The sequence below is a fragment of the Budorcas taxicolor genome, chromosome 20 (genome assembly GCF_023091745.1).
Source record: "Budorcas taxicolor isolate Tak-1 chromosome 20, Takin1.1, whole genome shotgun sequence".
Taxonomy (NCBI): domain Eukaryota; kingdom Metazoa; phylum Chordata; class Mammalia; order Artiodactyla; family Bovidae; genus Budorcas; species Budorcas taxicolor.
In genome coordinates, this window is record NC_068929.1 from 64,799,249 (window position 1) to 64,824,956 (window position 25,708).

At 40.2% G+C, this 25,708-nt stretch overlaps 1 protein-coding gene across 1 annotated transcript in view; it reads left to right on the forward strand.

Moving 5' to 3' along the window:
- Positions 1-25,708, forward strand: part of CTNND2 (catenin delta 2) — a 932,875-nt gene that overhangs the window by 423,926 nt on the left and 483,241 nt on the right. The window contains exon 5 of the mRNA XM_052659032.1: positions 17,304-17,476. Within this exon, the coding sequence (XP_052514992.1) occupies positions 17,304-17,476 (173 nt within the window). The remainder of the gene's footprint in view (positions 1-17,303; positions 17,477-25,708) is intronic.

Consider the following 25,708-nt stretch of genomic DNA (forward strand, 5'->3'; position numbering starts at 1 on the left):
TATGATCTTTATAACACCATGACTCTTAAAATAATATCATCATGAATATGCTGGTTTAGCCATTTACATCCTCTCATTAAAGCTTCTAAAGTAAGATGCATGAGTGTTTTATACTTGTTCTCTGTATTTTATATTTTACAGTGTAAGATTGTTTCCTTTTGTTTCTCAAAGCCTATAAAATATTTACTCTGTAGGGGCAGTTGTAGTTAGAACTATTAATATATTTAATTAATATTTGAGGCACATGCACTCATTTTATTAGAGAGTAAGGAAAGCAGAAATAAAACTTCTTGGCAGGATGATATAGGCTATGTTATTTTTATATAATACTTTTATTATATATTATTATGTAATAATTTTATTATGATTTTAGGAGAGGGTATAACCTTTTATTCATGGAAGTACAGAAAAAAGGAAGAAAAGAGTAATAAGCAAACAAGTTAAAATAGAAGTGATAAATCAAGTATATCAATCTAGTACTACATGTAAGCATGCTGAATTCTCAGAAAAAAAAAAATTCAAATTTGTAGAAAATGATAAAATCATGAGGTATGTTTAATATGCACACTTATATTAATGAAGTAAATGTTGAAATAAATAGGCATTTACTATTTAGACAAATACTAACAGACAAATAGACAAATAGAATAGAAAAAGAAATGACAGCAAATACAACGACCACAAAGAGTAGGATTGGGAAGAATAATGTGAAATAAAGTGGAATTTAACACAGAATCACTAAGCAGGGCCAAAAAGGAATTATGTAGTGAAAATATATTAACTTATAATCATATGGCAAAATCTGGTGAGCATACATGTGCCAAACAACATAACATCTGAATATTAAAAATGAAAGAGATTGATGAAAAATAATGTGAACGTTCTCAGAATAAGACTGAATAACAGGAGAAGAAGCCACAGAAAGTTGGATAAATAATTAACAAATCAATGCATTAAATGAATTTTTTAAAGGTATACTTTTTGAATAACAATAACCATTTGCTTTATATGTCCAAGGAAAATTTATAAAAATTGATCAGCTAATGGGCTGTAAAGATAATTCTAAAAGTTATAAAGTATAGAAAGGCCACATTCTTTTATAATAATTCAGTAAAATTAAAAGTAAACAATAAACAATAAGCAAAAATATAATAACATTAAATTAAGAAACATACTTTTGGGTTTACCGAATCAAATGTGAAAGCAGGAAGAAAATTACATACTCTTTTATATTTACAAAGCAAATGAAATAGTAACATTTTATAATGAAAGCATAAGGGTATGGCAAAAGAATGCATTCAGAGGAAATCGAAATTTTATTATTAAAAATAAAAGATAATAATGAGCTCAGCATCCCTTTATTATGGGACACCTTAAAAAGAGCTAAATAAATCAAAATAAGCTAGGAAGATGGAAATAAATTATAAAAGCAGTGCAGAGATAACATAATATAAAATTAAAGAGTAGAAGAGATAAATATTAGAGGGGATAAACAACTATATGAACTTTTAAAAAATAACTTTGTCAAGTAATAATCCCAAACATCCTAAATTTAATTTGTTTGTTTGGCAGTGCATTTGCTAAGCTGGCTTTTCTCTAGTTGGAGCAAGCAGGGCCTTCTCTCTAGTTTGGGTGCTCGGGCTTCTCATTGCAGTGGCTTCTCTTGTTGTGGAGCTGGGCTCTAGGGCATCAGTCCTTGCAGCTGAGAGCTCAGTAGTTGCAGTTCCCAGGCTCTAAGGCTCAGGCTCAATAGCTGTGGCCCACAGGCTTAGTTGCTCCAAGGCATGTGGGATCTTCCTGGACCAGGGAATGAACCCATGTCTCCTGTATTGGCCTGTGGATTCTTTACGACTGAGCCACGGAGGAAGTCTGTGAATTTCTAAACTGAGACACTACACACAGGAGAAACAGAAGGTTCAGTGTTCACTTTTGCATTTCTGTAAAACATGTCCAAACATTACCTGCAAAAGATTTATCCTTATTACAGGAAATTTAAATATACTAGTAAGGGTTTTTGAAATAGATTTGCTAACTGCTGAATTTTTTATTATCAGAAAGATTAGTTAGTTTATGTTATTATATACTGATTTTTCTTTTTGAAGACTCCTAGGAGTTCAGTTAATTGTTCATTTTTGAAGGCCCTGCTTCTTGTTTGAAGATTGTCGTTGTTGTTGCTAAGTTACTAAGTCATGTCCCCATGGACTTGGCAACCCCATGGACTGCAGCACGCCAAGTTTTTCTGTCCTTCACTATCTCCCAGAGTTTTCGGCGATCTCATCCAACCATCTCATCCTCTGTCGCCCCCCTTCTCCTCTTGTAATCAATCTTTCCCAGCATCAGGGTCTTTTCCAATAAGTTGGCTCTTTGCATCAGGTGGCCAAAGGATTGGAGCTTAAACAAAGTAAAATGAAAACAAACAACAAACCCAGGTGATTCAAATGCTGCTTGAAATTTTATGCTAAAGGATCTGAATCACAGTAAACTGTGGAATATTGTTATTCTTAAGAAACATTGGTTCTTAACATTTTCAGAGCCAGTTTGAGACTGAATGAAGTAAAATTTAGGGAATTAATTTTAAAATATTGAGTAGATAATTATCATTTGAGGGATCAATTATTGCTTATTTTAAGTACTCAGAATATCAGAAAATAAAAATCCTAATTGCTGTTTGTGTTTGTATCAGGGCCCAGATGGAAAATAGAGTCTTCTCAAAAAGAGTTTAAATGAAGAGAATTTAATTAAAGGTCCATTTACAAACGAGTGAGCAAGATTAAGGGAACAATCGATGCCTGAAGAAGTATTCGGGGAGTAGCAACAGATGGAAACCCTTGCCACCCTTAGTCCCAAAGGAAAAATCTACGAAGCAGGGCCAACAGAGTCAGGAGGCATGGTTGGGGGGAACAGAAGAATAAACGTTCTAGCCTCTCTCTCCTCCTGCCTTTCACTGGCCAAGGCTAGTCTTAAATCAAGTGCCAAGGGGCCCTTGTGATACAGTCTCTGTGGGGAGAAGGGCAGAGAATGAATACGGGGCAGCAAAGAGAATAGTTGGCACCACATTCTACTCAGTTCTAGAACAACATGCCATGTTTATCTTTACATAGATATAACATATTCCTATGTACCAGTGCTTTGACGTGTTTCATATAATTAGCACACGCCCATCAGATTCTGCCCATCCCTTGTTTTTGTGATGATTCAATCAATAGTCTCATTAGCTAGGACAAACATGAAATAGCTGGTGCTAAATTGGACCTGGCACACTGCCCTTGAGAGCTGGAATCTTAGTCCTAACCTGAAAGAGACCAAAACAACACTAAAGACAGTCTAAAACCAGCTTGAAAAATGTACAGTGGCAACCAGTCTCAGCCCCTAAGCACTTAATATGTAATTCATTGTGTTTAAAAGCTTTTGTTATTTTTTTTTCCAGGGTCTGATTAAAATAAAATTTGAATTTTAGTAAACCCACCTTCTTGACCCTAAGGCAAGCAATAACTGCTCTAGCAATATGAACTACAGTGTCCCACACTTATCAGTATTTTCCAACACTTTGCATTTTTTTTAAAGTGCTATCATAAACAGTATGTAAATCATTTGTACAACCTTTGCCAGCCCGCCACTATTCTATGGCTGCCAGCTGTGTAATTTCAACTCTAACAAATACATGACATGGAGTCACTGGAAGAATTGCTGTTGTTTTACTGAAAAAAAAAAAAAAAGTTATTGACAGAGGCTCAGGGCCATTGCGGAGAAGGCAATGGCACCCCACTCCAGTACTCTTGCCTGGAAAATCCCATGGATGGAGGAGCCTGGTGGGCTGCAGTCCATGGGGTCGCTAAGAGTCGGACATGACTGAGTGACTTCACTTTCACTCTTCACTTTCATGCATTGGAGAAGGAAATGGCACCCCACTCCAGTGTTCTCGCCTGGAGAATCCCAGGGACAGAGGAGCTTAGTGGGCTGCTGTCTGTGGGGTCGCGCAAAGTCGGACACGACTGACGTGACTTAGCAGCAGTAGCAGCAGGGCCATTGATGTTGGGAAAGATTGAAGGTAAAAGGAGAAGAGGGCGGTGAAGAGGAGATGATTAGATATCATCACCAACTCAATAGACATGAGTTTGAACAAATTCTGGGAAACAGTAAAGGACAGGGAAGCCTGGAGTGCTTCAGTCCATGGGGGCACAAAGAGTCAGATCCAACTGAGTTACCGTACAACAGCAACAATAGGGCCATTAGATTCTCATATAATACACAGCTTGACCCAAACTGCATGTCAGGGACCAAGCATGTTATTTGATCCACGCGTCCTTGGAGATACAAAGTCAGAGATTAAAAACATTTGTAAGTCAAAGTCAGAGAGGCAATGTGCTTCTTGTGGGGGGGTAGGGGATGGCTTATATGTTTATTTGTTGTTGTTTATTCACTAAGTCATGTCCAACTCTTTTGCGACTCCATGAACCATAGCCTGCTAGCCTCTGTCCATGGGATTTCCCAGGCAAGAATACTGAAGTTGGTTGCCATTTCCTTCCCCAGGGGATCTTCCCCACCCAGGGATCGAATCTGGATTTCCTATGTCTCCTGCATTGCAGGCGGATTCTTTACCACTGAGCTACTGGGGAAGCCCCCTTCTGTGTTTATAGATAGTGTTGTTGAATATCATGAAATAATAATTATTTGTTAATATAGCACTTGGACAAATTGAAATTCTACCACATCCTAGAAAATCCCAGCATTCAGTAGGAAGGAAATCTTAGGAGCTTAATATATTCTGAATATTATGGCAAAGAAAGGAATGTTATTTAATTGAGTTCTCAATTCAGAATATATTCAAAAAATTAAGAATCAATCATAAAGGTTACCATTCTGAGCAGGTAAAATCTAAATAGAGTGATCATATATGGTTTGATAGAAAGGAATACATTACTTCCTCTTGATTTACAGTCTGTCATCTTCATTTAATTACTGCGAATATGCTTAATTCCATGAGGTGGAAAAACTGTTGAGAAATTGGGTTATTAAAAATACTATAAAATATAACCCCTTACATTCTTATGGAATAATAATAAAGATAAGAGACAACCTTGGGAGGTGAATATTTTTGCAGTTCCTGGCAAGCGTGGCAACAAAGGATTCAGAAGTGGTTTGGGAGGATGACACTTTTATAGTGATCAGAGTAATCAAGATGATAAATATGTAAATAATGTGACTCACTGTTGATAATCTGATAGGATGGAAACCAGATCCTCAGTTAGACCTGATGGGGTGCAGAGACTCTGGGTAGGTAGGGGTCCAAGGTAATCCATCCTGCCCTTGGAGCCACAAGATCTAGATTCCTGCCCTACTATTTCCCTCACTCCACAAGTGGCTGAGGACTGTCACCTGGGCCCAGAGACCCCAAGTCCCTTCCTGGGCATGTATTTATTCAAGTCAATTGAGTACATCCTTGGTTGTTCATTCCTTGTATTACTTCATCATATACCCTTCGGTCCAAAGTTTTTGAAATGCAAACAAGCCAGTCTCCACTCCAGAAATTGGTCAGAATTGAAGCCTGAAATTGTCTGATGCTTCATGCATCCTTTTCTTTCCTTTCCAGGTTCAATCACATCCACCCACCCCACTACCTTTGGTGTTACAGAGCCCATGGGAAGTTGGCAGGGGAAAGTATAAACAAAAGTGAGGGAAAATACCCAAGTAGCACACAGGGTATATAGTAATATCCTCCAGAAAGCTGTCATTGTCTTTCCTTCCAGACTGGACCTTTACCTCTTCTTCAGCTAAGGTTCTATTTCTTTCTCTTATATTTCTTTCTGGGCTTCTCTAGTGGCTGAATCAGTAAAGAATCCATCTGCAAAGCAGGAGACCTGGGTTCAGTCCCTGGGTTGGAAAGATTCCCCTGGAAGAGGGCATGGCAACCCACTTAAGTATCATATTTCTTTCTATCACAGATAGAAAGATATATGTCTTTCTATCACATAGACATTTGAGAAGCATGTTATAGCTTCCGCAAAGAGATCACCAGCTCAGAGGCAGACCTAGGAAATGAAGGGATGGGCAAACACCTAAAATACCAACTGCTCCTTATCCATTCCCTAAGCAGGAGGAAAAAAATGCAAATTTCTCATTAAAAACATCATTCTCATCTGTGTTCTCAGGGTCTCCTGCAATCAAGCACAGAGTTTAGAGCCTGGCAGAGATTTTTAATGAAAACATAATTGGGGTCTGAAATTGTCAAGGCACCCTATGCGCCCCACATGCAAATACGAGGGTCAGATGAAAGCTGGTAGAAGTGACAAAACAGAGAGAGGCAGAAAGCTCCCATGAGAAAGTCAAAATAAGCAGACTTTTCCCTGGGGCACAGTGGAGGAGGTCCACGGTGGGGTCCCCTGGTAATACCTTATGAAGACATCTTATAGGATTTCCCTAGAAGTAATTGCCACTGACCAAACAATAAGTCACTTGAACAGCAACTGATAACATCAAATCTTAATATACTAGGTTTTGGTTGTAAAGCTATAGGCTCAGATAGGTGTTACATTTTTTAAAACCTCTGTTTCAAGCCCAGGTAGCACCAGTGGTAAGGAGCCTGCTGGCCAGAGTAGGAGACATAAGAGATGTGGGTTTGATCCCTGGGTCCAGAAGATTCCTTGGAGAAGGAAATGATAACCCACTCCAGTATTCTTGCCTGGAGAATCCCACAGACAGAGGAGCCTGGAGGGGTACAGTCAATAGGGTTGCACAACATCAGACAGTACTAAAACGATTTAGCATGCAGCATTTAAGCACTTATTAACAACAGCACAAAGAGTCTCTGCCCTTGGCATTTATGTAATGGGCAGAAAAGGCTGAAATTGAGCACTCTAAATACTGTAAGGTCAGATAGGTAATTGCTCCCAGCAGTGACAAAGCCAATGGGGTAAAGTAGGGCAGAGTTTCCCAGAGTGTACTGGGGATTCCTGGGGGTCCTCAAGAACTTTTCAGGGACTGCAGAAGTACCCGTTTTCACAATAATCCCATGATACCATCCACCTTTCCTTACTCGTTCTTACACAATCAGAGAATGAGAGTCACACAGAGAACAGATTAGTGATTACCAAGGAGAAGGGGGTGGGAGAGGGATGGAATGGGGGTTTGGGATTAGCAGGTGTGAACTGTTGTATGTAGGATGAATGAACAACATGGTCCCACTGTATAGCACACGGAGAACCATAGCTCAGTTCAGTCGCTCAGTCATGTCTGACTCTTTGTGACCCCATAGACTGCAGCACACCAGGCTTCCCTGCCCATCACCAATTCCCAGAGCTTGCTCAAACTCATGTCATTCAAGTCGGTGATGCCATCCAGCCATCTCATCCTCTGTCATCCCCTTCTCCTCCTGCCTTCAATCTTTCCCAGCATCAGGGTCGTTTCTAGTGAGTCAGTTCTTCACATCAGGTGGCCAAAGTATTGGAGCTTCACCTTCAGCATCAGTCCTTCCAATGATATTCAGGACTGATTTCCTTTAGGATGGACTGGTTGGATCTCCTTGCAAGCCAAGGGACTCTCAAGAGTCTTCTCTAAAACCACAATTCCAAAACATCAATTCTTCAGTGCTCAGCCTTCTTTATGGTCCAGGTGGAAAAACTACTGGACTACTGACTACTGGAAAAACCATAGCTTTGACTAGATGGATCTTTGTTGGCAAAGCAATGTCTCTGCTTTTTAATATGCTGTCTAGGTTGGTCAATATCCTGTGATAAACCATAATGGAAAAGAATATGAACAGGAATGTACATATACGTACATATGTATAACTGAGGCATCTGACTGTGCAGCAGAAATTGATGCAATATTGTAAATAAATTATACTTGAATAAAGTAAGTCAAACAAACAAACTAAAACAGACTGAGAGTCACACACAAAGAGTGTTCAGTGAAGCTTCCTGGAGGCTGCGTGGCATGTGATAGCATCTTTGCTCTGATGGCTCATGGAAAGTGTGTGATGCAACCTTTTCTTTTAAATACTTTCCAGTTTTGGTGTCCTGAATAGTATTCTACATCACTCATGTGGTGAATAAAAGCTCTTTGAGTCATGTGGGATCTTAGTTCCCTGACTAGGGATCGAACCTGATTCCCCTGCAGCAGAGGCACAGTCTTAATAGGACCTCCAGGGAAGTCTCCAAACCACTCTAGTTTTGAGGGAATGATGCAAGGGCCAGGAAGTCATTCTTTACTTGATTGGGAATCTGAATAAATGTGTGAGCAAACCATGCAAATACTTAGAAAAAAGTCTGTGATTTGCGTCAAATCAAAAATTAGTTCTTTAAGCTATGTTTTCAAATTTTAGCTTTTACATTTTGTTTTCTTCTAAAGCGATTTGTATTAGTTTTCTATTTCTTTTCACAATGACTGATAGTGAGAAGTATGAATCTATTATCTTTAGACTGTTAATTTATAGAGAAATACATATAATGATTTTCCTCATTGTTGTGTTATATTAGTTTTTTTAATGGTAAATAAGACAAAACTTTATAAGGAAGTAGTTGGGGACTAGAGCGAGCTATAAAAATACCGTTCTATGAGTAAAACAACATGTACAATCCCATGCACAATAAAAGTCTTGAGCTGTACATTTTAAAGGGAAGTTATATATTTGAAGTGTTTATTTTGTAATAAATGATATTTTGTTCATTTCCCTCCACTGTATACAGATGTAAAGAAACTGACTTACTATATTTAGGGTAAGAGCTTTATCCATTTTTCGTTTATTCATATACCAAGTCAAACTTGGTTAAGCAGACTAGTTAGATCAGTAGCATTGGTTGAATCTAAATCAGTTTAAAAACTAAATGACTGCTTCTCTATTCTTAGGACCTTCCAAGTTTTCATTTTCACGTAGAGCATTGCACACTGAAAGCAGCTGACCAGAGGAAACAGATTCTGAAGGAAAAGACTTAGAAGTCAAGTTTGAGAACACATTTGCTGGGACGCCCCCAGCGGCCCAGTGGTTTAGACGTCACCTTCCAAAGCAGGGAGTGCAGGTTCACTCTCTGGTCAGGGACCTAAGATCCCATTTGTCTTGAAGCCAAAAAAAAAAAAAACAAAAAATGAAACAGAAGTGATATTGTAACAAATTCAATAAAGACTTTAAAAATGGTCCGCTGTGGGGGAAAAAAAAAGAGGAACACAGCTGCTAGTAGAACAAGCCCTAAGCTTTGCTATGTAACAAGCTGCTTGAGTTTCTGCCCTCAGTTAATTTTAGGGATGGTAGATGGACTGAAACACTGTTTTTAAATTAATGCCCCAGTGAAACTCCTGCATACCTTTTCAAGTTACTAGTGAAGGGCAGGAGAGGACAACCAGTTTATCACTGCTCGTCATCACCCAGTGCTCAGTTGTATGAAACTCTGTGTGACCCCATGAACACCCGCCATGCTCCTCTGTTCATGGGATTCTCCAGGCAAAAATACTTCACCACTGTACGCTGAACAGTTCTGTACAATAAAGCACATAAAACATAACCACTCTAGAGGATGCCTGCATGTGACAGTGTACACCAGACGCATGAACTAACTTAGGCAATTGGACATGCGAACACGTGTTTTGTGTCTTTGAAAGTTTGCACATTAAAGGTTCGTATGTATGGGACTTACTGTATATAATAATTTCCACGATTTCCTTTCTTCTTACTCACTCACCATTTTCCTTTTAAAAGATTCCCCGCTTCTTGTTTGTTGTTGCTCTAAAAATTTACTCTCGTTTAAAATAATACTTAACCTTCAAATTATTCTCCGCCTTCCACAAAGATTGCATAATAAGAGGGTAGAAATGAGTCAAATTCTCTGACAGTTATAGTTATGTGTGTGAGTCTTGTTGGCTTTATTTTTCATGGTCTATGTAAAGATAAGATTTTTATATCATTTTGAAAGAGTCAGTTAAGCCTAAAAGTAAAGAATGTTTCTAAACTTCCTGATAAATGGAAATCTTAACAAAACTGCTTTTGTTGTGTATCTAGTCCTAAACTTGTCAGTCTCAATTTGTGTGTTTATTATTCCTGATTAGCCTGAATTAACAACCTAACAAAGCATTCATTGAACGTCTGTGTGAGACATTGCCTAGATCTCATAGCTGTTTATTTTAGTACATTTCTTGTTAATAATTCTTTTCTTCTGATGGTAAAATAATCCCTAGGAATTAAATTGATATCTTAGTCACCACTTAGAGAACTTGCCTCATTCTTGTGGCTTCAGCTTCTACCCCTGATGACTCAGATAGCTGCATTTCTGTTCTAAAACTTCATTTCTATATAACCAAACTTTGATCTGAGCTTCCCTGGTGCCTCAGTGGTAAAGAATCTGCCTGTAATGCAGGAGATGTGGGTCCGATCCCCGGGTCAGGAAGATCCTCTGGAGAAGGGAATGGCAACCTACTCCAGGATTCTTGCCTGGAGAATCCCAGGGACAGAGGAGCTTGGTGGCCTACAGTCCACAGGATCTCAAGTGTCGGACACAAGTGAGCAACTAAACCACCCACCACCACCAAACTTTGATTTTGGAAATTAAGATCTCAAAAGATAATTTAGTCTCTTAGAGACAGTTTGAGAATCAAGCCAGAGTGCCTTTCTAACTATGTCAACTCCCACCATCTCCAACAACTCTGTAATTTAAAAAATGAAGCCTGTCTTTCCCCAAAGTATCAACTCCCCAACACAGGTCTCCTCCTCCTTCAAGTGGCATGTGAGGGGAGCTTTTGCTTTTTCACCTCGCTTAGTGAATATTTATTGCTTTCCGGGACAGATGTTCAACTGAAACAGACCATAATTAGTGTCAGCCAATAAATCACCTTAAACCTTGTAGAAACAGAAGGTGTGTGCCTGATCGTAAGAGCTCTGTCCTGTCGGCTCGGTTTTCTAGAAAAGACTTCTCTGCACCATGGGCATCCTCCCCGCACACACTGCAGTGTCAGGGAGATCGTTCAAACGGCCAGCTAAAGAGTGTCTGGTCATTTGGGCTGGCCTTCCCTTCCTGTCTACTAGTCTCCAAGTACCAGTGAATTTTAAAAACTGTCTCTTAAATGCACGATTTTCCCTTCCTTCCTACCATGGCCATTACCCCAACTGAGATTTCCTCCATTTCTTCTGGTCTCCTTTTTCTCCACTCCAGGAAATCCACGGTCTCCAGTGTCTCCAAGTATCTGAATGCAGCAGCTTTCACATAAATGTTCAGACTCCTTGTTTTTATTTTGTTACTCTCCTTCCAGAAAACCTATTGCTGTGTGTGTGCTTGCTAAGTCTCCTCAGTGATCGTCTCTTTGCTATCCCATGGACTGTAGCCCACCAGGCTCCTCTGTCCATGGGACTCTTCAGGCAAGAATACTGGAGTGGGTTGCCATGCCCTCCTCCAGGGGATCCTCCCAACCCAGGGATCAAACCTGCATCTCTTATGTCTCCTGAATTATCAGACAGGTTCTTTACCATTTGCTGTGTAAGACTACAAATTTCTCTGTTGAAATTCCTCAGAGTCTATGCACAGTATTAAGGCAGCAGAGATGGGGGTGTGGTTAATTTCCCCAGGGCAATCAGACATCAGGGCAGGCTGCATGGAGGAGGTGACATTTAAACCACAAGTCTGAGAGTGGGTTTCAAGGTTGACAGAGAATGGAATTTCAGGTTAAGAGAGAACCTTCTCTTCCTTATCCCTTTCTCTGACCCTAGGTTTTATTTGGTTTCGTTTTTATTTCCAAGCCATTTTAAGGATCTATGCCTCGTGTGTCCTGTTTGTAAAAGGGAAGCTTAGAGGGTCTTGCGGGCTTCCCTGGTGGCTCAGACAGTATCTCTGCGACACTGGAGATCCGAGTTCGGTCCCTGCACTGCGAAGATCCCCTGGAGAAGGAAATGGCAACCCACTCCAGTATTCTTGCCTGGAAAACTCCATGAACAGAGGAGCCTGACAGGCTACAGTCCATGGGGTCGAAAAGTGTCAGACACGACTGAGCAACTTTACTTTTACTAGAGGGTGTTGAAAGAAAACACTGATATATGGATGGGACGGAACTAGAATCTGGTTTTCAGGACAGATTCCAGTCAGGGTTTTATTCTCAGGCCACGTGGCTCATTAATTAGATAATTAGACAATAATACTAATAACCGACATTTGTGTAGCAGTTTATATTTTTTCAAGCACTTTCACATCCATTATCTCATTAGGCACTCAAATTTGCAGAGATTAAAATTTTAGAGGACAAATAATGAAGTGTGATAAGAACGAGCTCTCTGAACCCACCCTGCCTTGCTTGCACCAGGCACGCCATGACTGCTGTGTGTTCTCAGGCAGTGGGACCCTCAGCAATGTCAGCATACATGCGGATTCCTGCACTTCTATTGAAATCTTGTTAGGATTCCAGGGATTAATAGGTATAAGCCGCTCGGGACAGTCCCTGGAACTTAGTGAACACTCAGGGAAGGGGAGCTCGTTTGCTATCCTTGCCTTCATCATCTGTGATGTCATACATGAAGAAATGGACTAGAGCGCACCAGCTCTTCTATGTTCTGGCCCGGGATTTTTTTTTTTTTATTCTAACATACTTCCACTCCAGCTGGCATGATTGCAATCCAAATAATGACTTGGGAATGCCACTTTGTAAACCTCTGGCCTTTTCTCTGTTATTGCAAAGTACATAGTTTAATTAAGGTTTACTCTTTTCTGAAACTGATGTTTAGCTAAAGCAAATAAGAATTAACAATTCTAAATGGAGTCTTTTTAAATTCATGTAAAGGGGACTTCCCTGGTGGTCCAGGGGTTAGGAATCCAGCTTGCAATGCAGAGACCACCGGTTCGATCCCTGATCAGGGAACTAAGAGCCCATGTTCCTTGGAGCAGCATAAGCCCAGACACCACAACTCGCGAGCCCTTGAGCCACAGCTGGAGAGTCCATGTGCCACAGCAGCAGATCTCGTGTGATGCAGTTAAGACCTGACACAGCCAAATAAATAACTTTTTTCTTAAATCCATGTGAAGAAAATGAGTGCACATGAGCAGGAAAGCTAAAATATCTAGTTAATTTGAGAAACTGACTCTATACTTTAGTGCATGCTAATATGACCTGTAAGTGATCCTGAATTTTTAATGCAAGAAACGAACGCTTCTGCCTTTCTATCTGCTGAGGTTGACGTCTGCCCCACTCCTGGAGGACAGCGGGCTTCCCCTAGCCAACACCGGGAATCTCTAAGGAGAGGTTCTTTGAGGAAGCAGTACCACACCCTGAGGTGTGAAGGTCCCTCCCACAAAGTGACTTCTATTTAGGGAAGAATTTTTCAGCCCATTAATGTTGATGTGTGTGTACGATTTAAATAGTTGCCTGGATGTTAACTGACCACAACTCCCGGAGTCGGAGACGGAAGACAAGAACAGCTTCTCATCTTCCTTTTACAGAGTGTGTGACTCTGGCGGACCTCTGCACACCCCTGTTCACACCCCTCAGAATAGTGACAAAGATGCGAGGGCTTTTTTTCAGAGCAGGTTATTATGTGATTTGGGAGCTGCCTTGTGGCTCAGCGGTAAGGAATCCAGCTGCCAAGCAGGAGGCACGGGTTTGATCCCTGGGTTGGCAAGATCCCCTGGAGAAGGAGATGGCAGCCTACTTGTATTCTTGCCTGGAGAATCCCACAGACAGAGGAGCCAGGCGGGCTACAGTCCGTGGGGGTGCAGAAGAATGGGACATGAGTCAGCACCTAAACAACAATGTGATCTTAAATTAATTCATATGTTTGAGAACATGTTGAGACACTGATATGACAGTCGGGATGCCCTCCTAGGTTTAATGGCTGGTCCCGTGTCCCTGAACTCTACAGTTCCTTTGGAATGTCTCCCCACTGTCCAGGTAGAACTAGTCTGTCTTGATCAGATCGAGGGCACATACACCTTTGGTTTTGATCCGTTTCTCGGAAAACAGTTTCCTGTCTACTTTCTGGCTTCCAGGGCTGACGTATTTTGGAAAAATACATCTGGGCTTAGCTTTGGGGACGGTCCCATGACAGGGGACAAAGAACTCACCGTGTCCTCTTAGGTGCGTGTCCTGAAACGCACCTGCTGAAGGGTGGTGTCTGCTTCTGATGCTCCAATCGGACATGGTGACTAACTGTTGCTCACAGTTCAAGATTCTTCTGGAGCAGTTAATGGCACTAAAAGCAATATTCCATTTCCCTGGGTGGAATTTTAAGACCCAGTCTCTTCCTCCCTCCTGAACATCCCAAGAAATCCTCTTACGCTGTCCCCATCCCCCAGTGGATTCACATCATATCCTCAAGGCCGCAGCCTCATTTTACCTCTAACCCAAGCAAGACTTCATGGAAAGGCATAAGGTCATGAGGGAAAAAAATCATTTAAAGCCCCAAACTATAAATGCTTCTGAAATCTCTGAAAATTTTGAATTTTCTACCCCAGTGCACAATAATGTTAATAAAGCTAATTGAGTCAGTTATACGTAAATTTTTTTATTATAAAGAAATTAAGAATTATCTTCTAATTTTCACCTGTTTCATATTCTCGTATGTCTGTGCTGTCTAAAATTGGAGTGAATAAACGCCATTCCTTTGAAACCTAGTAATCAACGAGAAAATGATTCTAAAATGCATGCAATGTTTTGGCTACTGTGCTTTTTGTCCTTGCCAGGTGCTATGTCAGGGTTGTAATATTATGATATATTGCTCATTGTTGCAATTATGTTTGTCAGACTACATCTAGGCTCCATGCTTGAGATGTGTGAACAAAGTAATGAGACAGAGAATCTTTGTTTGTTTTCATGGAGTATTGATCAGATGCACCACTGATTCTATAAAAGAGCAGATTTGATTATTTCATGATGTATATTTCAGGAGCACATAAATCATATTTTTAATTGAAATTGCTTCGAAAAGGGGCTTTCAATTGTTGCCTTTCTATCCTGCCTGGAGAACATTTGTAGGTTTCTAGAGATAATCATGAATCTACTCAGAATTGACAAGTTTGTTTGACTTGCTAATTACGTATGCAAGTTCATCAGAGCAAAGTCATGCCATCTCTTTAAAAGGCAAATAACCAGAACATACAGTGTTTTGACTTTATAGACTGTTAAATTAGTTATATGAAATTAAAGAATTTTTAAAATTGTATTGACATTTCCAAAAGTTTGTGCAGTCTTGTATATCTGTTTTGACTTTCATTGCCATGGAGATGCATTGTTGTGGCGGGGGGCGGGGGCGGGGGTGGTGTGTGGCCAGTTCAAGGCATTGTGTCAGGGTGGACTGTCCAGAAGGAAATAACCAAAGAAGTCTCAGTGGGAAGCTGCCCATTGTTAGGTACAGTGCTGACCGCTCACCATAAAGGGCCTCTGCTTTTCTGCCATAGCTCACTCCCCTCCATTGAGCAGTGACCTTCAGGAGGGTAGCGACCAAGGGGAAAGCCCTTGGCTGCAATTCATTGCTGTCTTCCTAGCACCCACCCCATCCTTCTAATTTTGCAGTCAGTTCCCACCTCTGGCCCATCACCAATCCCTCTTCCCTTCCAAAGGCTCTGCCATGTCTCAGCCTGCCCATTACCTGGGCATCAGAGACCAGCCCTTGACTCCATCTTCATGCCTGACAGTTTCCACAGCAGCAGTGGGGAAAATATGTTCTTGGCATCCAAAATGAAACCCTGAATGCGTTCCCCATAGGTGCATCGTAGTCCTGGTGATTAGCCCTATGATACCATCAGTATGGACTAAATGACTTTTCGCAAGCTATTGCAAACTTCGCCATCTGGTATAGACAAATTTCTTGGGACTCTATTTTTGAAATTACAAGGAAAGGGATTGCAATTGTACTTTTGCTATGCCCTTCATGGTGAAATTGGGACTGGATGAAAATGGTTTTATTTCCTTGCTTGACTTTTTTCCAGAAACTGTATAGATTCCAAAATACCAAGTCTTACCTATACTAACTAATCATCTTAGTATTCAATTTCCAATGATGAAAAAGTATTTTGCATTGTTTAGAAGTTCCATCAGGGAATTAGAGGGAAAGGGGAAGTCTTAAATGCAGAGGTTATGTGAACTGATCCTTATTAAGAGAAGAAATTGTTTTCCTAGAAAAAAAATTGGCCTATATCATGTCAAATCTGCAGTCTCATTTGAAATAAAAAGCCATGTTCTATTTAAAAAAAAAAAAAAGAAGGAACTTGAAATTTGCTGACGCTCCTTAGAAATGATACTATAGTCTAAAACAGCCGAAGAGGAAGATTAAGGATGGGGTTATGGATCGAACCTGGGTCTCTAGCATTGCAAGCAGATTCTTTACCATCTGAGCCACCAGGGAAACCCATGTATATAATTACCCTCCTTCAAAAGAGGAGTGACTTTGTCCTATGGTTGAGATAACATGAGAGAACTTGAGTTGCCAAGTCCCTCACCCTCACCCAACTCACTCTACTTACCCCAGCTCCCTCTCAAACACACATACTAGAAAATAGTAACACACTTACACTGTTCTGTACTTCTTTTCATCCCCAAAGTGAGTATGAAATTTGATTAAAGAAAATTTGCTTACAAAGGAAATGGGCAAACTGTTGCAAAGGTGTCATCTAAAAAGAAAGAAAATAAACCACGTTTTCTCGTACAAAGTATAATTAAATAATGGGGCCAGGAATTCCTTTCTCCATCTCTTGTAGGGTCAGCCAGCTTAGCAGCACCAGTTTAAACACTGTATCTTCTCTTTGTTCTTCTGTTGTGCATTGCTGTGATGGAAAAGATAACTAGCCCTCAGAGATCATGTGAGATCAGGTTAAATTCTACATTGTATGAGAGCTATTAATATTTTACACACTGTCTACCCTTCAAGCTTTGAGTATTACATCACTATTTATACAACAGAACTTGTTACTGATTGGAAGGTTTTAAGTGTTCAAGCATCCTATTAATACAGTAGGAGATATATTAATGCAATTAACATGTACCAAAGGAAGACTTTTAAATTATTTCAAATGTTTCCAACATAGTCTGAACCAAAAATAAGTACTTGATTAACTAATTTGTCTTGTAAGAAATGTCTCTATGTAGGTCAGAATGAGATCATTTGGAAAAAAAAAATCTACTCTTTGGAGAACTTTTACACCACAAAAAAAAAAAAAAACAGAGGAAAAAAATCTCATTTAAGAGCTGGAGTAGAATTATATGGTCATTTTAGTTCTCAGAATTCAAAGCATAGATGGCTGGAATCATGCGCATGTGATAATTCTAGGCTACTCTCAATAAATAATACATGTCATTTCTGCTTCACTGAGGCTGTCACTTACTGCTCTAAATGACTTTCAATGCAGGGCCCAGCCTGCTGTCCCAGAGTGCACTTCAGCTCAATTCCAAACCTGAAGGGTCCTTCCAGTATCCAGCCAGCTACCATAGCAACCAGACCCTGGCTCTGGGTGAGACAGCCCCGTCGCAGCTCCCTGCCCGCAGCACACAAGCCCGAGGTGCGGGCCAGAGTTTCAGCCAGGTACGTGCTGGGGATGGGATGCTCTGCTGTGTTGGTCCTTGGGCTCCAAGGGGTCAAGCGGGAAGCAGGGCTGTCAAATGGCTATGGTGTCCCCTCCTGCCTTTTTTACAAGTGCCCTGCAACTTTGGAGAGATGCTTTCAGTGCTGTGAGTGAAGGAAATGAATAACACAAAACGATTATAGAATAACTCAAATTACAAGCATCATTTTTGCAGGAATGTCTGTCAATTGCTCATGCTCTTTCTGCTTTATATATACTTACCTAGGTGAATATGCAAATGGGTGTCGAGTTCCTATTTCTGTGTTGATTATAAATATGACATGCATGATGGATTTGTGAGGGTACCTGAAACACATTCTCTCTCCTTAGGAAAAAAAAAAGCGTTAAATTATTCTTTGGGGTCAATCATATAAAGGAGCATAGTGTAAAGGCATCATCACATATGCATATACAGAACTATTCTGAAAATAATTGTGGTTGAGTTGGAATAGTTACACTTTGTCAAGTTTGATTATGAAATGTGCCCTCAGTTGTTTCTTTGAGATGTGTACTTGCTCTTGTGGTTTTAATGTACACACTTAGCTGCAGTTAAAATCAACTCTTGGTAAAAAGAAGTGGCTACCAACCTCAATTAAAAAAAATTGTTGTAAATGTTGTGATATATACATGTGTGTGTATTTATGTATGTGTGTGCAGTACCTAATACTTTAGTTTTGATAATTTGGGGGTGCAGGCTATGTTCAGTCAACCCACCAGAATTAACATACTGGAGGGCTATCTTGTTTTAAGCTACTTTATACTTATTTTTTAGTATAAAGGGACACGAGACCCTCTTAATCTCTGTGCATCATTCCTGGAATGAAGAACCCACAACCCCAAAAGTACCCCTTAAACTGACAAGTTTAACTTCATCCTTTCTGCATTTATTGGGCAGTTCCTCTTCCAGAAACCCTAGCCCAGGCACACTACCTACCCCAAGCTCCTGCAACAACCAAACCCATCTCTGTCACCAATTCATTGTTATTATGCATCCATGTGTTTTCCCAACAAAACTGAAAACCACTTGAGGGCAGGGCTATTTTCATTTTTAACACCATCCACATGGCCCCCAAGAAATGTCGGCTGGAAGAGAGGAGGCAAGGCGAATTAGAATGGCATCGTGCAGTTATCCTGAGATGCTTTTTCGAGGTGATAGAACATAAATGAAGCATAAGCTGAAAAGTCTCAGTGCATTTCAATTATTAAAGTTGAATGATTGTCCCAGCTATCTATTATCTATGATTGTCTTTTTCAGGCAAAACCTTTGCCCACCAGTGGCAGTGTAACCTTTACCTTCTTGTGATGTCAAGGTTATGTGGATAAAGTGGAATGGTAAATAAAGCATTCCACTGAGAGGGGCCCGTGGCCCCATGGGGGTCCAGGGTGTGACCCCAGTTCAAAGGGTGCCCCCTTTGGATGGAAATCTGGTGGTGTGTGATGCTCAAGAAGGAAAAGGCCTTGAATTCATTGCATCCAGGTCCCCGCACACAGACTAACCCTGGAACTGTGCTAGTTACCAGCTCCTGGATCACTGCTCTTGAAAACACTGGTCTATTCTATCTCCCTTACAGAAATCTGATACAACACAAGACGGAATGTCTAAAAAATATTTCTTAATTAATTAGAAAAAATTATTTTATATACTTTCATTTATCATATATGCAAAATAATTCTTATTTGTGTACGTAAAAACATTATATAATGTTTGAAGTATTGAATGATGTTATTAGCATAGAAAATGTTATTAAATCTTTTTAGTCTCATTTTAATTTATTAAAATAAGAATTGGAAGCTATAGGATTTTTTTCTGTAGGTACAGACTTTTTTTCCTCTAAAAAGCATCCCATTCTTGAAAGGAACTCTCTTTTAATCTTCCCATCTATACTGAACTCTCTCTGACCATGATACACTGATAATGGTGGGATATATGTAATTTTGAATTCTTTGGGAGTAAATAAATGATTACAGACCTTTTTTAACCCTTCTGTCTATCCACACTTCTAGGTCTAATGGGCCAGAAATATTCATAAATAAGGGATAATTTATATTTAGACTAACTTATGAAAGCTCTGAATTTAGCTTTTGCCAGTTTCCTAGAACTTATAAGACATGTAGCTAGTAAAGCAATAAAGTTCTACCTTTCTTTTATTTTTATCTTAAACTATTTAATACTCATCCTTGGCTTCCTCTCATAAATATTTAAGACCCCTGTAATTTGAGTTAAAAACATTAAGTCAAATGAAAAAAAATCACATTTCCCCTAGCTGAGCATCATGGAAAATGGAACAATCAGTATCAAGAGGAAAATCAGTTCTTTATCAGCTTAACTTGATATGCACTCAGTTCATACATAGCTCTGTGAGGACTGTTAAATCAAAGCTTTCTTACCTATAAAATCAATAGTTACCATTTACCGAGACCCGGAAGCAATCTGTTTTACATACAACCTCTTATTTAATCCCCACCACATTTACATTTTAAATTTAAATTATCATTTACATCTTAAATATGCAGAAACTCAAACTCAGTGCATTTAGAGGAGTCGTCAGGCACCATTTTAAGGTAGCAGAAGTAAGAATGGGAACAGAATCTTAACTGAATTGAAGCCTAATCCTTTCAAGGCAGTGTTTCATAGGTTTCCTTTTATATATCGACTGTTTCAATTAAATGTATCTACAGCTTGATCCTAGTAAGAGCGCTACACATGTAAACCAGCAATATGCTGATTTATCTTCTTCCACATTGGAGTTCTACTTGTCGGAGTTCAATACATGGGAGTAAAACAGTAGCAGCTCAAAGGACAGATTGGGCCTCACATTAAAAGTCTGCTTTAAAGTTTAATCACAAGCTGTAACTTGGTTGTGGAGATATCAAAGCTGTGCATTTGAAGGCATCTATCAGTGTGCATATTCAAGGTGATAACTTCAGTTAGAGTCATAGGTTACTGGTTTGCACTCCTTTATCTGACAGGTGGGTGGTTGCAGTCTGAATATTCAAACAAGGGGGTTGTTCTAATCTACTTGGTTAACAGGATGGAGGCTACTGGTGGATTGCTGAATCCTATTTATTTTAGCAGAGCATCAGATCTGGGTACCACGATTCACTCTCAGTTTCAGCATGCTGCAGTATGAAAGGCATGTTTTAGCGTGATTTCAAAATCATGTCAGAGAAATGCTGAACAAGTACACCAGCACTTTTACTCAGCATTTAGTGTGCTACCCTTGAAATAAGGAGGTCACATGTCATCCCTGTAACATCTCCTTTGCTGAGCTTGTCCTGAGAATCCCTGTCTTTCAGTGGTTTCCCAGAGCCCTGTGACACGTTCTTTTCAATATTCTAAATTGTGTTCAAGCTCACTTCTGCCAAGCTATATTAAATTTTAGAATATCCTGTCATCATCGAGTCCCAAAAGGGCTATGAAAGTTCAAATAATGGCTCACAGATGCCAGACCAGGTTAATAAGGTCAATAACCAAGTAACACAAAAACACTTCATTTTAGGGAACCTAAAAAAAAAGTGTGATTCTAAAGTAAAGCAAATGGTTTTCTATCTGGCTCACAAATCATGTCAGACTATAATTTCAAAGGAATATCACAAATTTTCAAAAATTCTGGTGTCAACTTTTAACCAATACTAGTTTATTCAGCATGATAGATGTTTGTGGGGTTATCATCACCAGGCTTCACATCAGGCCCTGGTGCATGGTCTGCCTTGCCCTACCATGTCAAGCTGAGTCACAAAATTACCATAGAATTCTAGTTCCTGGCATGACCCTAACTGAAGTCTTTGAAGGTCATTCTCCTCAGACTCTAAGATGAATTCACAGGACTCGGCTAGAGGAGAGTATAAGACCCTTCCCATCAGATCCCAAGGCCTTTCTGGAAAGTCACTTGAGCTGATTCAGTTATGCTTTGCCCACTGCTACATTCCGCTTAGCTATCCTGCCAGCTCCCCTCTCCATCCAGGTGTGTAGACTATCCCTCCATCCCTCCCTTCTTCCTCCAAGTCAACCTTAGCCTTCGTAGCTCCTGGTAAGTGCCTCCAATCAAAATAGAGCTGTTTTTTCAGTTGCATATATATATAAATTGCATATATATATATATATGCAATTTATTCCCTAACACACAGGTCCCTCCCTCCCCCAGGTTCCTCATTGGCTGAGTACTATGGGATGTACAGTCTTCCCCAAGGTCACCTAAGTTTCATTATTTCCTCATAGGGTATCCTTCTTTCTCCCTTTCCAACTTACATCCGCATTTTTCAAGAGACTTTCTTGCTGGTTTATCACTTCCCCCAACATCCTGTTTGCCTAGGGACACTGCAGGTGCGTGAACTGTGTCTCTCCTGCGAGCCATTAGGCAAGTTTAGAGCCAGGGCACAGGCAATGGGTGGAGTCCTATCTCTTTAGGATGCTGTGTGATCTCCCTCCCCCAACCCTAACTTTATCTAAAGAACCCAGGCCTCAACTTTGTCATGTCCGCAAGTTTAGCTGGTACTTTTCTACTCGGCCTTAGCTACTGTGTCTCGAAAATGGACTACTTCAAGTGTCTGTTTCTTACAGCAGTCTCATCAAGTATTTCATTCCTTAGACTGACAAAAGAAGCAAGAAACAGGGCGTATACACCTGCCCACGGAACACTGGTAAAGAAGTACAGGAACTGGCAGATTTTAAAACCACTTTCATCTTGTCCAGCAGAACTAAAGTGAGCCTGTGCACCTTATAATAATTGCCTGCTTCCTGCAGGAGATTAAGAATTGCATGATTGTTCTGTAAAAATAATACTCGAACAATGGTAGATACACTAGAAAAAGAAGTAAGCTTTTTGAGAAGCAAATGACGTTTCTTTTTGATCTGGCCTGTCTATTTAATGTGGCACTGACTTTTAAGTCTTAAAAGTTCTCATGTGCACTATATCATAATAATAAATACACCATCTGCTCACTTCTGCCAGAAGTCGATGAGTTTTGAACATTCCTTATTGGTGAACCTTCATGCTAGGTGGATGTGAAGGTCAAGGGGATGGAGAACTCTGGATGGCAGTAGGATAGACACAGGGACATGCGTGGTCCCAAGGAGGACCCAACCCTCCAATGAACACTTGCATCTTGATTGCTGAATGCGAAAAATCACACAGATGCCTAGTTTGACGTCATTCCAGTTTGCTGAATTAGGAAAGAAGTTGTTGCTGGGTGGCACCTGTAAAGAGAAAAGTCACTAAAAAACTTGGAAAACACAAAATTGCTGAGATGTCTTTAGTGTAGAATGTATGTATTTATACTGCATTTACAGAAGAAATCACGTCATTTTGTACACTTTGTCTGGCATATCTGTGGGAAACTCGCACTTTGTTTGTAAGAGCATTTTCAGATAAATACGTGTTGGAAATCCTTTCTCAGTGCTCTGCTGTAAATTTTTACCCATTTTCTTTTTCCAGTAGAAATATATTTAATCTGATTTCAATAGCTGAAGCATTTCTCATTGTGGGCAGTGTGCATATGTGATTTACTGCAACAGTTCTTCTTCTGTGCAAATGTTTGTGTTATTAAAGTTATACTAAATGAGCCTCTTGCTGAAATAAAAGTTTTACGTAGTGTATTTTTGCCAAGGCTCATGTTTCTGAGGAAGAGTTGCCATCAAAAAATCCCTCTTAAAGATAAATTTGTATGAGACACATGTCATTGCTTTAATTTTTTCTTCTCTGTTTTCTTTCTTCTTGGTTGTTGTTCATTCATTGAATTGCATCTCATTCTTTGCAGCCCCATGGACTGCAGCACACCAGGCTTCCCTGTCCTTTGCTATCTCCCAGAGCTGGCTCAAACTCATGTCCATTGTGTTGGTGGTGCCATCCAACTATCTCATCTTCTGTCACCCTATTCTACTTAGTAGACCATAGTATTGGCCACATGAAATACTTCTGAGAATATTTATTGGTAATGACCCTAATCATACTTTTATTAAAGTGAGGTTGGAGAGAAGGAAAAACCAGTACTCTTCACATGAGGTGGCCAAAGTACTGGAGTTTCAGCTTTAGCATCATTCTTTCCAAAGAAATCCCAGAGCTGATCTCCTTCAGAATGGACTGATTGGATCTCCTTGCAGTCCAAGAGACTCTCAAGAGTCTTCTCCAACACCACAGTTCAAAAGCATCAATTCTTCGGCACTCAGCCTTCTTCACAGTCCAAATCTTACATCCATACATGACCACTGGAAAAACCAGAGCCTTGACTACACGGACCCTAGTCAGCAAAGTAATGTCTCTGCTTTTGAATATGCTGTCTAGGTTGGTCATAACTTTTCTTCCAAGGAGTAAGCGTCTTTTAATTTCATGGTTGCAATCACCATCTGCAGTGATTTTGGAGCCCCAAAAAATAAAGTCTGACACTGTTTCTACTGTTTCCCCATCTATTTGCCATGAAGTGATGGGACCGGATACCATGATCTTCGTTTTCTGAATGTTGAGCTTTAATCTAACTTTTTCACTCTCCACATTCACTTTCATCAACAGGCTTTTTAGCTCCTCTTCACTTTCTGCCATAAGGGTGGTGTCATCTGCATATCTGAGGTTATTGATATTTATTGGTAGTGACCCTGATCATACTTTTATTAAAGTGAGGTTGGAGAGAAGGAAAAACCAGTACCTACGGTGCAAAAGCCTGCACTTCCCTGTTTATATGAGTGGCTTAGGGGCCCTGGGGCAGTGGATCCACTCTGCTGTTGCTGTTCAGTCACTAAATCGTGTCCAACTCTTTGTGACCCCAGGGACTGCAACATGCCGGGCTTCTCTGTCCTTCACTATTTCCTGGAGTTTGCTTAAACTCACGTCCACTGAGTTGGTGATGTTCTCTAACCATCTCATCCTCTGCTGCCCGCTTCTCCTTTTGCCTTCAATCTTTGCCAGTGTCTTTTCCAGTGAGTAAGCTCTTCGCATCAGGTGGCCAAAGTAGTGGAATTTCAGCTTCAGCATCAGTCCTACCAATGAATATTCAGTGTTGATTTCCTTTAGCATTGACTGGTTTGATCTCCTTGCAGTCCAAGGGATTCTCAAGAGTCTTTTCCAACACCAGAGTTCAAAAGCATCAATTCTTTGGCGCTCAGCCTTTTCTATGGTCCAACTCTCACATCTGTACATGACTACTGGAAAAAACCATAGATTTGACTAGATGGACCTTTGTTGGCAGAATAATGTCTCTGCTTTTTAATATGCTCTCTAGGTCTGTCCTAGCTTTCCTTCCAAGGAGCAATTGTCTTAATTTCATGGCTGCAATTACTGTCAGCAGTGATTTTGGAGCCCAAGAAAGTAAAATCTGTCACTGTTTCCACTTTTTCCCCTTCTGTTTGCCATGAAGTGATGGGACTGAATGCCGTGATCTTTGTTTTTTGAATGTTGAGTTTTAAGCCAGCTTTTCCTCGCTTCATCCCGGGGGTAATGAGTTCAGGGATGGTGTGTGGACTTCCCACAGAAGTGTCTCTTCACTTTATGTTTGATATGAGTTTTCACTGAAAGCAGTGCTCCTCAAAGGAATTGTTAGACAAGGCACTTGATGATTTTATTTGGCCATTTCTGAAATCAGATTTTTTTCACAGAACCAGGATTTTCTATCTCGGGAATTATTTAAAGAGAGGCCTTTCTTCTGAAGACAGTTTCAAAAGAGAAGTTATTGAGATTTTGGAAGCCATGATGGTAGTGTTCAAGCAAATTGATTTTCTCCCAGAGACTCAAAGGCACAAAACTTACTTTGTGGGTGTAGATTCCTTTTAGTGGCATATTACAGGCACATTTCATCTAAGACATGGGCATTTTGGAGTTGGGCTTCCTTCTTGTTTCCAAGTTGTAAGAGTAAATGGCTTTGTCCATAGTTCTGAACAAGCCTGGAGCTCTGCACCAACTTACCCTAATGAGTTCAACACATTCTCACACGTGTTCATCAGCAGCATGTAGCTGATATTACAAAATCATGTTACCAGATCCTCTGGTTTGGCAATGGATTTCTTCAAAGATGTACATAAAGATATACACCATAAAGTCACATACACTGTTTTTTGCTTTCGAAAGTTATTCAGGCTTCTTTGCTCATCAAAAGAATGTTCCCCGGTCACTGATGTTATTTTTCTCATCATTTATTCCTCTCTGCATTTGCTCTCCTTCAAACACTAGCCAGACCTCTTGCCACCAAACCCACTGCTACATTCC